The following is a 16,897-nucleotide window of genomic DNA, read 5'->3' on the forward strand; positions in this document are numbered from 1 at the left end:
TAACCAAATTCTATGCCTGAAATGTGTAGATTAAGGCACAACCTCACTCCACAGAATGGCACTTCCAGTTCTGACAGTCCTGTGCACTTATTAGCTTATTCTTGCTTCTGTAACTGGCTTGGATTCCAAATTCCAGCTTCTGTATTTATGGTCCCTGACTGCCTGGTCATTTGATGGTGTGTGGTAATAGTGAATGCTTACGCAGGGAAAACAACACCATTTTGATTGGTTTCTAGCTCTTCAAAATGAAACCAATGATGAGCAGAGAATCACCGAAGCTTTACTTGTGAGTTGATTAGTCACTGGTGGCTATTAACTAGGACCCAAACAATGCTATCCTCCCGTGGCAACATATGAAAAGCCCTAAATGAGGGCAAGAGCTAAATTCATAGTCCTTCTTTATGTACAATTCTAAAAGGACATTGCCAAGAAGATCTGCATACATTTTTCGATAGGGAACCAATGTGACAACAATAATCAAGCATTATTTCCAGTTTTTATTTAATTAAAAATCTATGAGCCGTTGTCACGTTATTTCCAAGAATTACTAATAAGTGCTTATATCTATCCGCCTCATAGGATCAGAGTGCTATAATTTAACTCATCACACTGATTTCTGCTGGAGAATGGCCGTAACTTCCCAGTATCATGCATCCCATCCAACTGTTTACCACTTTGAAATTCTCATACTGCATCTTGTCCAGCTTCCTCCTTTTCTGACCAGAGGTCTCAATCTTATCTTCTTTAGGGCACAGCGTGGACCACATTCTCTTTTCTGGATTTTGGGGGCCCATGACTCCTCCTCTTTCTCTGCCCCTGACTTAGCCAACACCCTTGTTCTGCTGTACCCCTCATAGCAACACCCTGAACGCCTTTAGATTCCATTCCTGTAGACTCCACCAAGAAGGCAGTTTTTAAATACTCAGCTCATTTGATGATGCCAAACTTTGCTGCATTCCTGAAACTTTCTGTTTGCTCTCCAACAATAGAAACCAGATCAATCAATCACCAAAACTGTTTAAGGACAGCTAGGTGAAAATGGAAGGTACAAAGGAGTCTATGACACAAGCACATCTTACAACAATACTGAAGGAAGCCTGAGGCACCTGGTGATAGGACTGGATTTTGAACCTGTTTTCACATTCAGTATTTCTACTGAGACATTTGAGGATATGTATTATTTCAATATACCTTCTCTGAAATGACCCTTTTCCAATTGGTACATGACTTTAAAATGTATGCCACATTCACTGGTATAAAACTCACATAAATCTGTTTAGAAAATGAATCTGATTTCACAATAAAAGTTTTTTTTAATTCAGTTAGAAATATGCAGCTAGAAGACATCTGTTGTGTGACTTAGGAGCATTAATATTATATAAAGGAAAGGGGAGGGTATAGCTCAGTAGTAGAGTATGTGGTCAGCATGCACAAGGTCCTGGGTTCAATCCCCAGTACCTCCATTACACAATTAATAAATAAATAAACCTAGTTACCTCCCCACCCCTAAAACATATAAAGGTAAATGGGTAATAAAAAGCTAACTACAAGATGGCCTTCTTTCTTATGGAAGTTACATTTTCTACCTTTCCAGAATATTGTCATGACAATATCTGCACATTCCCTTTTTTTTTTTTTTTGAGAAAAACTGTGGGACTAAGATGATGCTCATTATTTTGAGCTCAAATGATTATGATTCTTTTGGGTCTTATCCAGCTTCCAAAGGATAATCCAGATCCTTTGACAAACATTTACCTTTACGAACTGTTTACCACTGAAATCTAGCAGGATATATATTAAATGACAAAAGATTACTTTTAACTGCTAGTCTGAATAAGATAAGAAATGCATGGAATATAGGTAGCCTTTGAAAATATCAGAAAAAAACTAAACAAAAATTAGTTGCTGGTTAGTGGCTCTGAGAAGTGATATTAATTTTTAGAATTGGCATTCTTTGTTATGATCACATCTCTAACTTAGGAGCTTGAGTGATGTTTCGTGTTTGCTGGAATTCTGCTTCTCCCCACCAACATTGACAATATCAGTGTACTAACTACCCTATGACACTTTCTTGTTCAGAACTGAAAGAGATATGTAGCATTTCTTTTTAAGTTTCGAGGTGTTGGCATTTAGGCTCTCTCGGACACGTTATGTTTAAGAAAGCTTGTTCACAACAACCGGCATAGGAAGTCCCCTGCAGTTGACAAGTATGTGATTTGGAACAGCATGTGGAGGAGCCACATGGCCCCATGGCTCAGGGCCCACACTGAGAAATCAGCAGCTGTGCGTGCTAACTCTGGCCCCATCATTAACCTGCTGCAGGACCTTCTACAAATTGCTTAATTCCAGCCATGAAAATAAACATAGGCGCCAGTGCCCCAGAATAGAGCTAAGGGAATCAGACTGTGTGCACATAAAACTGAAACTCACCCTGCCTTTCTCTCTGACACTACTGGGACAGGGAGCGACCAGGCTGCAGGTTACTGTTCTTTGCTTCCAGTTAAAAGAGGTGACGATAGCCAGGAGGAAAGTCAGGTAGTTGGGGGTAAGGATGAACAAAACTTAAGCACAACGTTGAGAACTGAAGGGTAAATCTGTAGGGTGATGAGAAAGATGTCTTGATGATTCTAATTCTTCTGCTGGTTCCATATGTCTACAACGACTCCCTCACACTCTTACCACTTTGGCTCTGTGTTTGAACCTGCCTTTCGATCCTATGTCTCTCTTTCTCTGTCTCTCTCATTCCTTCTTATTTGTCCTTTGTCAGCACTGTTTGAAGGGGAGGAGGAAACAGTACCATAACGTTGTTTATTTCCTCCCTCTATTGTTGGAGGTAGGCAGAATTTTACAGACTCTCTCCAACCCACTGATTTAAACTATTTTTTAAATTGAAGAGTAGTTGATTTACAATACTGTGTTAGTTTCAAGTGTCCAGCAAAGTGATTCAGTTATACATATATATATTATTTTTCAGACTCTTTTTTATTATAGGTTATTAGAAGATATTGAAGATAGTTCCTTATCCTATACAGTAGGCCCTTGTTTGTTTTATATACAGCAGTGTGTATCTGCTAATCCCAAACTCCTAATTTATCCCTTCCCCTCCTTTTCCCCTTTGGTAACCAAAAGTTTGTTTTCTATGTCTGTGTCTAATCACTCACTTTTTAGATGAGAAAAATGGGCCTGAGTAAATGTAAATTAACAAAGTAGTGACAGAGCTAGAGGTAGTTGTCAGGTCCTTTAAATGCCAGTCCAGTGCTATGTCCATACACTGCACCCAAGTGTAATAATAAAAAAACCAAAAACACCCCAAAACCTCCAATGCTGCCTTGACCTTATATTTTTCATATGTAAAAATGATATTCTATGTTCATTACTTTAGAACCATAGGAATTAGGGCAGGAGGAGGAGGTGATGGCATTTAGACTCCATTTTTTCATGTATATAAGAATTAATTTGATTTAGAACATGAATGTATGTTCTTCAAAAGTCAGTGGTGGGGGGAAGGGTATAGCTTAGTGGTAAAGTACATGCCTAGCATGCACAATGGCCTGGGTTCAATTCCCAGCACCTCTGTTTAAAAGATAAATAAATAAAAAAAAACCTTAAATTACCTCCCCCCATTGGAAGCAAAAAAATGTTTAAAAGTCAATGAGTGGGGAGAGGGTATAGCTCAGTGGTAGAGAGCATGCTCAGCATGCATGAGGTCTGGAGTTCAATTCCCAGTACCACCATTAAAAAAAAAATTAAATAAACAAATAAGTAAATAAACCTCCCCCCCAAAAAAGTTTAAAAAATTTAAGGTTCAATTTAAAAAATTAAAAATTAAAAAAAAATTTTTAACCATTAAAAAAAAGTGTGATTTTGAATTATAGTCACAAATGTGGTTCATCTTTGGCCCTGTTTGATCAGAAATAATATTTCCATGGAAATATGTGTGTTATATTCAGTAAATAATAAAAAAAAATTGTAGTCAAAATTAGAGTTATGGTCATAACCATTGTAAAAAAAGTTATAATCCTGGGAACTATATTCAATTTCTTGTAATAGCATAAAATGAAAAATAATCTGAAAAGAAAAAAATACATATGTATGTATATGTATAACTGAATCCTTTTACTATACACCTGAAACTAACATTGTAAATAAACTACACTTCAATTCAAATTTTTATAAAAAGTCATAATCAGTAAAGACCCACATTTGTCCAGTGATTAGGTAAAGCAAACACTAGTCTATATGGGGGTCTAAAATCCACCCTTTTGAGAAGTCTTCTGTCCTGAGACTGGGTCCGCTGGAGCTTTCCAGGTGGTGGGGAAAGAAGAGTAGTGCATTTTTTGATAGGTAGGATTGTGGAGGTGCATACTACTTAGAGCTGAGCGTGGCTTTTCCCATACCAGTGAAGAACAAGCATCTTGAAATCAAAATTAATTGGCTGTTGGGAAGGAGGACACAAGAAACTAACGATTGTAATCTGTGAGTTAAATTCCATGTAGCTTTACCTGGTAGGTGATAGGTTGTCAACTCTGCTTACAAACAGAACGAAACAAATGAATGAAGAAACACACTGTGTTTTCCAAAATTCATATGGTGTGATTCCAAACCATGTATAGAAACTGTTTAGTGACAGACATATTATTTAAATATGTATAGACAATAAGTTTTAAAAGACAAAAAAGAGCAATTAGTTGAGGATTAATTTGATCATTTGAAGTATAGAGTAAGGCCCCATTTTGGTTGCAAGATCATAATTTAAAAGGATATGACTTTTCTTGATTTAAAAAAGATTATTTACTTGAAAGAGCAAACAAAAATTTGACATTGAAGGGTAGGTTTTGAGAGTTTACGCTTAACAGGCCATCCAATATTTTAAGTCATTTATCCTTTTTGACTAATAAAATTAAATTCAACAACTACTTATCAAATACCCATAATATATCCAGTTTTATAACATCCATGTTTTAATTGATTGATCCTCTCAATGGCATCTGGAAATTAACATGAAATAATAGCACTTTATTAACTGCTTTTCCTCTATAGTTTATATACTATAAACAAACATACACAGTATCATTCAGTTTGCTTAACAAATGTCAAAAAATTACAATATAATCTTTCATATAGTGTTTTGATTGGAAAACAAAACATTGCTTAACTCAAAAGGAAGTTACATGGGTGAATTTTATGGTGGGGAAGTAGTTGTCTCAGGGCATGCTTGCTTGTCAGAAAGATTTATGTCCAAAATCCTAGAGGTGTGGCAGTTATAATAATCACAGGCAAAACATGACATCAACTTTGTTCTTTAGATCTTTTTATTAATTCTTTACAAACCCAAAGCAAACACAGAAACAGCTATTGCTCTGAACCGCAAAAAGAGGTGTGTCTACTACCTGTCCACTGTATTATCAGCAAACAGTTCCATTGTTATTTCCTTTCTTTACATGTTACTATTCAAAAGCCCTTTGTACAGATGACTCGGCATTAACCTGAAACAAAAACCTCTTAGTAATATACTAGTAAATATTTTATGGGCACATACATGTCATTGAGGAGAATCTGTATGAAATATGATAGTTTTCAACTTTTAAATATTTAAATCTTGCTTATAATTCAGATTCTTCTTCAACTCGGATTATTTGTCAAATTCACACAGATTTGAAGAATAAGACACATAAATGTTATTCCAATTGATATAATACTCCAAAATACACTTTATAGTTTAATATACATTAAGAAGTCACCTGTGGCCTCGTCTCCTCATCTGTAAAATGTTGAATTAAATAATTTTCAAAGTACTTCCTAACTCCCATATGCTAGACGTATAAAACATGTGTACCACATTATTTTTAAACAACAACAAACTAAGACAAATACAACTGGCCCTTAGTATCCGCGGGTTTCCGAGGGCCGACCACGGGACTGGAGCAATCGCGGATTTGGTATCAGCAGCGGGTCGTGGGACCAATTTGTATTTTAGTACCAAGTCAGATAGACATAGTTCAGGCTTCTGAACCATTTTTATAGAATTTAACCACAGGGCAGTACAGTTGGGACAGGCATGGTGATAGAAGACTTTCCAGGCCTGGCTGCGTACAGCGTGAGACTCCATTTTCCAAATGAGGATGCTTCAACTCAGAGAAATAAAATGACTTGCCCCAAACACATAGATTTACTTCCTGCCCAACCTGGGTGGGTAGATTGAATTAATACTCATAAGATGCTTATTAAGACCCATCTGTAAGACCTACCCAGAGCGAGAGTTATTCTGGGCTGGAGGGGTATTCACCCAGACAGCTGTGAGCTGCTGGGGTCCCAAATTTACCTCTCCAGGTGCTCAAGAGGAATCTAGATAGTCCTAAGAAAAATAAGCCACTGTTTCCTTAAAATTTGCAAAAAAAAAAATTTATATATACACACACATACATATGATCAATGATGCAGTGATAGGCATGAGTGTTCATTCCCATATCTACTCCTCTCACTCCGTAGCTTTCATGCTAAGTAGATTACAAGCATCATAGAATTAGTGTAGATTAAGATAAACTAAGAGTGTTAGGGAAAATGAAGGAGAAGAGCACAGATGCGCTGTTTTACTATCTTAGTATCAGCACGAATGCCTTCTTTAACGTGCTGTAACAATGTTCGGCTCCTGGGCAGTTTTTGTTTTTTGTTTTTTTTTTAGTGAATACCGTATTTATCAGGACTTTAGTTTCTCCCCACCTGATCAGCAGCACGCCACCTTACTGGAATCTAGGAAGGAGCTAGTGTATACTGAAACCAAATTTGATGCTTAGAAAATCCTTGAGCTGTTGAAAGGCACACCTGTGTTGTTTGGCAGGTGAGTTGAATCTCAAGTAAAGAGCTTCTGCAAATCTCTGGTTCAGTTGGCTAAACTGGTTTCTCTCCTACTGAACAACCCTGGGGTGGGGGAATTCTCTATTTTTCCTTAATAACCATAATAATGCCAAAGAAATAACCTCCAATGCTAATCTCGGTGTCTTAGGCCCCAAAAGTAGAAAGGCTCAAAATATATTTCAGAACGTTAAATGTCTTCATGACAAATTTATTATAGAGAAATTAGTACTTTTCATATTGGAAAAAATTTATGAAGACTTATTGTTAATTAAGATGTTACTTGGAATAATATGGAGAAGTAACTTTCTAGCTGTGTTCACTTTTATATTTAAATTAAGAATGGTTTGTTATAAACAGTTAAATACAAATTTCAGTGAACTGAATCCTAAGGAAAATAAGGAAGCATTTATCAGTTGAACGGTACTCTGTAAATGGGTTTGCAGATTAACTGCAAAGGTTATTTGGGACGGTAGAATCTTAAAGTGAAATGAGCCATTTATCCATTCTTTTTAAACATCTTTGTTCGGTCTCTTTTCCTTTTCTGGATATTCTTATGTTGGATTAGGTGGTTGTCTGTACAAAGATTTCTTCTGATTAAACTGGTTTTGAAAAGCTTAAGATAAAAGACATTCTAAAGTAAATGCTTGTTTTATTACATAATATTCTTTACGTATTAAAGAAAGTTAACATTTTTCATCCTTTGGTCAGGTACTTGTGGCCCTTAAATTCTAACTCTCCATAGTTAATATGCAGTACATGCCAGGGAAGAGAAGTTTGGGGCTGTCCAACCTCATAGAATAGACAAAGGATAAAAGTAAAAGAAAACTAATCAAGTCCATAGGCATGACGACCTAGTCTGTTTCAGCTGGCAAAAGAACTAATAGTGCTGCCATCCAGGTCATAATTTATGGACCGTTTGTGGTATTTTCAGCCCCTTTTAAGTTTAAGCTGTGCGTTACAATCTCTACAGTAGAAGATTTCTTTTCTGAAAGTTTTCAACCAAGAGATGAATATTTTCTCTATAATACACACCATCTGGTTTGCTAAATTAACTGTTTATATACATAGGCATGAATCTCAGCTGATCAGAGCTGTGCTTTCCAACCTGGCTGTACATTAGAAGGTTTGGAAAAATCACTGCCAGAGCCACCCCCCAAGAGATTCTGGTTTAAACGGTCTGGTGATGCAGCAGAGAGTCTTTCTTGGGGATCCAAGTTAGAATTCAGAATTTGTTTCCTCTGGAAGCTATGTTGCAATGGTGGGTTTGTGGATATTTTAAGTACAGTAGGTAAAACTACATTATCTGTTGAGTAAATTTGGGGGACTGGTCTAAAACACCAACCATTCTTCACAGTTTGTTTTGTAAAACAATGTGCCTTTGGTCCCAAACAATGAAAGTTATAACCAATCTGTTGATAAATTAGTAACTGCTTGAGTCTTTAAAGTCACACTACTGCATTTTTTTGTGTGTCAAAACTAAATCAGGTTTTTGTCTTGCAAAAAAAAAAAGAGAGAGAGAAAGAATAAACAATTTTAGTGAGTAACTAACATGAAGAAGACACAAGCAAACAAAGACATTCAAACAAGGCCAGGAAATAAAGTACAAAACCAACATATGTGCAATTTTTAATTTTAGGAAACACCATAGAATATGTCCTCGTTCATGACTTTTTCGTGTTGTCTGAATAGTAAACTGGATTAGAAATAGGCAACTCATTCAGAAGGAAATATGGCATAGAAGTAATAGTGGAAATATGCTGGAGGGCAAGAAATCAGACAATAAAAGCACTTTAAAAAAGGCAAATCATACGAAAGAATAGAGGACACTTTGTGGTCAATACTCAAAGGTGACTGATTTGAATAGCAGGGAGGATGAGAAGGACGAGGTTAAGTAGGTGATTCCCAAACTGTTTTTAAGCTTGACCCTCCCAATGAACCCAACATGACACAACAGGACAAGTTGGGACCAAGAGCAGTACAGTAATGTAACCATGCCTGCATCCCTTCAGGCCAGCGGTCTTCACCCTTATTCCCATTCACACAAGCCGTGAGATGGCCAGACACACACAAGCACACTTCCCGAGGGCTGCTGCAGGGTCCAAAAGTAGGACTTAGACCTGTGTTGTCTCAGGGCAGATGATGGCATTTGGGTGGATGTTAAAGAGACCCAGGTTTGGGCTCAGTACAAAGGAAAACTTGCTAAAAGGCTGTCAGTACAAAACAAAGCCAAACCAGATATACACACCTTGCTAGGCACTGAACCCACAGAACTGTTAGAGCATAAACTAAACATTATCTCTAGAAATTGACAGGATGATTGTGCTGAGTGTGAAGTGTGTCCTAAGGATCTCCTATGGTCCTTCCCAATCTGTTTTGATGTTTCTGTAGTCCAACCTCCTTTCTTCTCCACAGATGTCTAATCACCTCTAATTTCTATACCGATTTTTTTTAAGTGACAAAGGGGTATTGAGAAATTTCTCACAATGAACCAAAGTGTCTCTGCATAAAGATTGTAAAACAGAGGGCTAGCAACCAGCTTTATTATAGCAGGGCTGATTTAGAGGTTTTAGACCTTCGGTTACTTTTGGCAAGAATTGACTCTTGAAAGCTCATATGAAGAACTGCAAGAACTTTGATGGACAAATAATAACCCCATAATAAAGCCAAGTCTTTGTTCTCTCATTTATGTCCAAATTTGTGACCTCAGGAGCCAAAAAGTACACCCTGATCTTTACGTTTACTCTAAGACATCAATGAAGGAATGAATGAAGTTATTCAATTAGTCGCAAAAGGAGGAGATGGTAAAAAAAATAAATAAATAAACAAGATACAAAGCCGTTTTGACTGCGACAGACCATTAGCTCATAGACTAGACTCACAGAACTAGTTGCTGGACGGCACCCACAGGAAGAGTCTTAATTGCTTGTCCTACGTGCAGCTCATTGGTATCAGCAGGCCAGCATTCTGGCTAGAACAGTCACCACCGAGATTGTAAGGAAGGCGCTGATACACCTTGTGCTCTCCGTACGCTGCTGTCCTAAATTTAGGTTTGCGTCACGCACCTCTTTATGGTGACCTTCCGCATACCGCCGGGCCAAAAGGAACTGCAGAATTTTAGGGCAAGGCCGACTTTGAGCCCAGAACTGCAGTGATCCCTCCTTGACAAGCCGAACAGGGTCACCCAAAAGAGCGTGGCATGAAAACCTTTAGAGTTCAGCAGGCCGAGTGCTGCGTTAGCAGGCCGTGTCCTTTCCGGGAACACAAAAGGCTTTTTTCTGCTATGCTTTTACAAGGTACTCTGGAAGCCAAGCTATTGCCAAGGGGTAGGGCTGGGGAGGGAGGGGGGATGGATGCAGTAGGTTGTCCACATCCGGCTGCCAGTCTGTCCAACAGGACAGCCATTCTCCTTGGTCCCTTGGCTCCCGAGATGCGAGAGTAGGGGTGCAGGGGCGCACAGGCTTGTGAGCCTCCCGACCGCGGGTGCCGGGCCAGTTGACTCGAGAGAACCCGGGCAGCGAGCGACGGTAAAAGCGCCCCAAGAGCCCTCTCTGCCCGGGAGGGCGCGTCCTGGGGTCCGCGCGCGCCCCCTAACGCTGGGTCTGCGGGCGGGCGGGGCGGGGGCGGGGGCGGGGCGGCGGAGGCGGAGCCGCGGTGCGGGGCCCGCGGGGGTCGCGGCGCCGACTGGGAGCGCGAGCGCGAGCTTGGCTGCGGCGAGCGGCATGGCGAACACGGCGTCGGAGATCATTGCCTTCATGGTCTCCATCTCGGGCTGGGTGCTGGTGTCCTCCACGCTGCCCACCGACTACTGGAAGGTGTCCACCATCGACGGCACGGTCATCACCACCGCCACCTATTGGGCCAACCTGTGGAAGACGTGCGTTACCGACTCCACGGGCGTCTCCAACTGCAAGGACTTCCCCTCCATGCTGGCTCTGGACGGTCTGCATCCCCTGGGCCCCCGCTCCCGGCCCTCGCTCCTCCCGGGTCTGCTAGCGGGAGGCCGGCTGGCCGCACGACCCCGGCAGGACCCCGGGGCCAGACCCCTCCGAGGTCCGGCCCCGCTTCCCCCCACCTCCTGAGGGAGCCGGGGAGAGTCCCCAGTGCGCGTCGTCCTGTCTCCCCGGACGTCTGTCCCGTGGGGGCGCCAGTCTGAGCCCGGGACCCTGGGGCGAGGGAGGGGGTTATGCAGACAGACCTGGGTAGGGTGGGTGATTCTCAGGAGTCTGGGATGGAGGGAAGCGGCTTTGCTGTCCCCAGAGTCGAGGACAGGACTGTGCCCCCGCCCCAGGACTGTTAGGACATTGAGTTACGCAGAACGGTCTTGTCTTCCCCATCCAGCACTCCCCGGTGGAGCTGGGAGCTGGATTCTGATTAGAATGGCATCATCGACTTGTCAAAGCGAATCCGCTTGCTCAGAACTCCCTTTAGCCGTTTCGTTAGTTCTTTTAAAAGCTGGCTGGGAAAAAGGAAACATATTGCAGGGTCCCGCACCCTCCCCCCCAAAATCCCACGTATCTACAGATGAGTCTGCCTGGGCGTCAACTCCTCTTCCAAATTTTAGAAGAATAAAACGTCCTTGCCTGTGCCGCAGAGGGTAGAGAATCCTGGTCGGCAAGACTTGTACCGGAGCCTGACAAGTTCTGTGTCTTGCCTGCCAAGTCTGCTCTCCGCGTCTCCCTCGTGTTGTCCTTTGGTAGACTGTTCTTGTTATCGCAGGCTCTATGATGTATAGGGCAACAGGTAGATGTTCACATAGAAAACTGGCTCTCTTTAGTTTCAAGAGAACAGTAGATGTCAACCCGGTCACACTGATTGTTCAAGTTCTAGCCTCCTTTCTTCCAGGATTTCACAGCACATGACTAGATGGATCCCGGCAGAAACTTAAGGAGAGTCATTTACATTATTTCTCGATTCGAGGTGTTTTCTTTTTCTTCTATTACTGCCCTGCGAATTTTTATTTGCATAGCTGAGTAAATAAAAGACAAGATTTAATTCCCCTAAGATGGTGCTTGCCACGAAAAGCAAACTGTTGCTCAATGGTGGTATTTGATGGAAACTCTATAAGGGAATACGTGTCTGGTTTTAGATGGGTGACACCCAGGTCTGTGTCCTCTTGTGTAAAGCAAGTAGCCAGGACACTGTGGATTCCCTAGAATTACCATTGATTTTCCCCTTTGCTGCCGAACACACATCCAGGGAGATGTTGAACAGGCACACTTTTGTTTCTGTAGTTTACATTCAGGAATATGGGATTGACAGTTACTGTCCTGAACAGATTCTTCTGTTGTAACTGTGTTGTTACTGACACAGCCTGCCAGATAGGTACACTTCCTTCTATTGTTGGGGGACAAGTGAGAGGGTTGAGAAAAATAAATCTCCATGAAGATAATTGGGTGCAGAATAGTGACGCTCTCACCTTCAGTGTCTGCGGTGAGAATGGACATCCTGGTCTCAAGATGTGGGGGCAGGTGCAGTAGTGATGAGGAAGGAGGGCATAGCCGGCAACTCTCCAGCTTTAGAGGGAGCGAAGAGAAGAGGAGTGATGTTTATATTACAACCCAGCTCACAAACTGGCCTTCCATGTGTGCTCATGTGTCCTGAAAATGACTTTAAAAAACGTAAATGACATCACCTATTGTTCTGCATTGTTTTCAAATTAATAACTTATCTTTCCAAGTCAGTGCATATAGAAGTAACTCTTTTTAATGACTGCATAGTATCGTAAGTCTAGACAGACTGGTTTATTTAACCACTTACTCGTGTTGGACATTGGACCCTTTCTAGCTTTTTATTGTTTAGTGCTTTACTGAAATTCTTTCTATTTGCCTCTTTGTGCATATGTATATTTCTATAGTGTAGAGACTGAGAAATAGTATTGTCAGAGCAGTAAAATAATCATTTTATTGCTCAGTTTATACTGCCAAATTACATCGCACCAACATATGAGAAGTCTTGTTTCTATACATTCTCACCGCTAAGTTTTTCATCCAGTATAATGGCTGACATCCTGTTATCATTTTAATTGGCATTTCCCTAATGACTGTGATTTTGACCATCTTATGTACTTACTGACCATTAATTTTTTTGTGTGTACTTTTCCTGTCCATAGCTTATTCCCATGGTTCTGTTGTTTTCTCTTGCTTTAAATGATTTTTTTAAAAATTCTGGATGTCAATCATTATATATGTTGTAATCTTGGCCATTGCTTCTCCTTTAATTGTTTGATGTCTTTTCTGATACAAAACATTGAAATGTGTACTGTAATCGAATTTATTAGTCTCTTTCTGCTGGCTCTGCCTTTTGTGGCTTAGGAAGGCATTGCCTACCCCCAAAGTGATAAACACTTTTCAGCATCTCCCAGAGTAATATTTTGCCGGGGGAGTGTTCAACCACACAGCTACATTTTCACATAGACAGAAGTCGATTACCCTGCTTGCCAGTGGTACTTCCAAGAGCAGGCACCTTTGCTTGTTCACACCCTGCCTTTAATTTTCCGGGCATCTGCTGGATTCTGGTCCTGAGGCAGGTCTTGTCGATAGCACACTGAACGTGGACTTCTGATGCTGCATTTGATGTGGCGGGAGAAAGCTATGTTACCAGAAGCTTGGTGGCCACAGGCCTGAGCAAGCCAGTCCTCCCCTTAAAACAGGCAGAAAAATCCAAGAAGGGAGAGAGAAGGCTCATGGCTCTCTTTTGTCTAGACTTAGGTGGAAGAACATGCCTCTTAGACACAGAAGATGGAGTCATTATTCTGTATTTCCTATATAAGGTCAAAGCTCTGACTCCTCACCATCAGAGGGTATCGCTGTTACCCCAGTTTTCCCTCTCAGGAAAGAGCTAACTGTGTAGACTTAATGTTATGCCTTGTTAAGATTCCAACTCTTATTTCTACTTAGAATCAATCTTAGTGTTATGAAAAGGAAGCTTTGATGTGTTTCTTACCACTCACTGGACACTTAGTTCATATTATTCCTCCTGTGAGGCAAGTGCTATTATCCCTGTTTTACAGATGAGAAACAGGCTTGGAGAGATTAGGTCATGTGATCCAGGATACGCAGCAGGGATATGGAAGAACCAGAGCTGAAATTCAGAGTTCATGCTTCCCTCAGAGGATCTGCAAAAAGTGCACAAAGCTACTAGCATGAGAAAAGCACATTCTCTTTCCTTCCTTCCCTCTGCAGCTAGCACACGTGCTCCTAGGGAACTGTCTCCACCAAGTGGGTATTTTCATTTTTTGCTAGTTGGAAATGGAAAATAAGGTACATTTGGAAAACACTTAACCTTTAAGGGACACCTTGGAGGTTTCCTCCAACAGAATTCATTAACTTAAAGACTCAGTATTTTACTAATTGAAAAACTCACGGTTGAGTGAGCTGGTGATTTCTGTTTATTGCTCACCCATATTCCTTTCAAAGCACCACTTGAACTGCAGCTGAGAAGCATTTTCAGCCAGGTTGTTTTTAGTGTATGCCATCTATTTTTGTTAGTGGAAATGTTTGCCCTTTCTTCCGAGGGAAGAAACTATAAATTATACTTCAGAGAACTTCGGAGCAAATATGTTCATGCCTCAGCACTTTAATGTGTTAATTAGCTATTAACGGTGTCAGTAAATTAGGCCTGTCAAAAATAATGGCCTCCTTGACTAGGTTTTTACCACCACTTCACTTGAGGGTGTTACTTAGAAGTTTTGACCTCTGGAACTGTTAAAAAGCAAGGTTGTTGAGGTCTGCCTTGCAGAAGATAAACTCCGAGAGGGTTTGTTAGAAGTTACCTATGGCCTGAGTTTGTGGGTATTATAAGGGCTGGTAACCCCTAATTTAAGTCCTCAGGCTTACCGATAAGTCGATTCCATTTATGGCTGGCAGTGGAGTTTATCCCCAGGAACCCCGAACCCTGATCTTTGCTCCTGGTTTCAGAAAATCTAGCCAGTGATAGTGCTGGTGAAGTGCCTTCTTTTGTGCATGTGCGTTAGCAAGTTATTGCTACTGTTCTCATGCCAGAGAGAGGAACCTTCTCCCCACATCAGGGTTCTGGTGGCTTCTGAGGAAGGACCTGGCCTCATGAGAACCTGCTCTTTCTGTTTCTCCTCTTGTGCCGAGAGGGCAGAGCCAGTCCTGCTGCAGGTACTAGGGCTTAGACGGGAGAACTGAGTGAGAATCTCAGAAAAAAATAGTATGAATAGAGGTTAAAGTTTCAAGCCTACTGTTATCTTCCCAGTCATATTAAAGGTTGAATGCATCAGCTTGGAATTCTAACCACTGTGTACCTACCTTCTGGGAAAATGCATTCCGAGTTCTGAGTGATCAGATTGTAGACAACCTTCTGCAAGGCTCATGTTTTCTGTACATAAAGCCTATAAGATTATTAAAGTAAATGCAAATTAGGGTGCATGATAAAGTTTTCTAGGATAGTTTGGGGTTTTTTTTAAACATATATGTAATAAAGGTTACATCATATACACTTTATTGTCTGTTTAGGTTTGCAGTCAGAGTTAGCTAAAATACCTCAAAACCATAGATTAAAATAAATCTCAAAAAATTATGAAACCACACCACTGTCCCAGTAGCTCTGCTGGCCATTGATGAGCCAGTTGTGGTTTTCCTGGGAGGACTCTCTTTAATCGTGCAAGGAGCTAATGGGCTTCCTCCTCCTGTGCTGCTCCTGCCCACTGGGGTCTGGCCGGGGGACTTGAGGGTTGACGTATAACATACAGCTGGGTCGGTATTTGGCAGCAGAGACACAGATGGCCCTGCAGCACTATTATTGCTACCAAAATAAGCCTCCGTTATCCTGTTTTCCTAAAAATGTTTCTTTTGCTGTTTTTGATAGCCTCGCCATCAGTGAAATTGTTTTCTGTCTGAAAACAGTTCACACTATAGAAGATCTTCGTCATTGCTTTCTATATTTGCAGGGGCCAAAATTTGTTCGGTTAATTAGAGCATCCTCTGTATACCTTAAAAATGGATCCTAGAAATAGGATTACAACTTGAATTTTTATTCTTTCCCAAAGAAATGTGGAGTGGAGGCCACCTTCCAGCATTATTCCCTGAGTTTATGATTATTGTAGCCCTAGAATTATTATTTATCATAGGCTTTGCCTGAACACAATAATAAATGACTTGTTGTATCTTGGCACTCGTAAGATTTTTCAAATTAAAAAGTTTGATTCCAGATGTAAACCTCATATGTATATATGTTCATTTGCTTAACAAATATTTACTTACGCCTAGTGTGTGCCATCACAATTTCAAATTGAAATATGGCACTGTTTCACGCTGAAATGAAAATGCCGTGTGGTAAAAATACATCAGTTTGAGTCCCATTAATTTAAAATTTGATAGTGTTTGGACAAAAGCCAGGCTGAAGTTTACCATCACCCTGGCTGTGCAAATAAAAATATGTGACTAAGACAATGAATGGTGTAGGAGGAATGGTCAAACAAACCAACAGAACACGTTTTTAGGATACTTTGAAAGCATCCATTTATATACAAACAGTTAATTTCAGAATTATAAAATAGTCTTCAAGTAACCAACCAATGCTTATTTAAACCCAATTTTGTATGTGCCCTGAAAATTTTTTAAGAAGTTGTTGAACTACATCTTGATTTAGACTCCTCATGGTTCATGGTGATATTCCAGCTGGTCTCATTTATTAATCTTTCACTAATATGAGAAGATTTGACTCTTTGGAGCTCTTGCTGCTCAGTTATAAAGTATACAAAACCGTTAAAACATCTTTTTAAAAAGTCTTATGTGCCAATGAGTAAGAGGGTTGAGAGAGTGCCTGCTGAGGTTTCTCACGGTGAAAGGCAGTGTGGCATGGGTTTTATAGTCAGACCTGGATGGAATCCATTTCTGCTCACTAACTCATCTCTGGTATATTATATAACCTTTGTGTGCCTCAGTTTCCTCATCTGCAAACATGGGAACAGTAACACTCAGAGATATATATGTCTTGAGGATCACGCATATGCCAAACTGAAAAATGTGTGACATAAAACAGGCACTCCATATAGATTACCTTGCTTCCCTTCACTGCT

The 16,897-nt window shown here is 40.6% G+C and overlaps 1 protein-coding gene across 2 annotated transcripts in view; it reads left to right on the top strand.

The window, feature by feature from the left end:
* The window catches only part of CLDN10 (claudin 10), an 88,629-nt gene that overhangs the window by 57,147 nt on the left and 14,585 nt on the right, over positions 1-16,897 (top strand). Inside the window, exon 1 of one of the 2 annotated variants that reach the window (XM_031684432.2) lies at positions 10,469-10,794. The exons of the other annotated variant lie outside the window; for it this stretch is intronic. Coding sequence (XP_031540292.1) covers positions 10,575-10,794 — 220 coding nt within the window. The 5' untranslated portion in view covers positions 10,469-10,574. Of the gene's footprint in view, positions 1-10,468; positions 10,795-16,897 lie in introns of those variants that run through there. 2 annotated transcript variants of the gene reach the window in all.

The sequence above is a fragment of the Vicugna pacos genome, chromosome 14, assembly GCF_048564905.1.
Source record: "Vicugna pacos chromosome 14, VicPac4, whole genome shotgun sequence".
NCBI lineage: Eukaryota > Metazoa > Chordata > Mammalia > Artiodactyla > Camelidae > Vicugna > Vicugna pacos.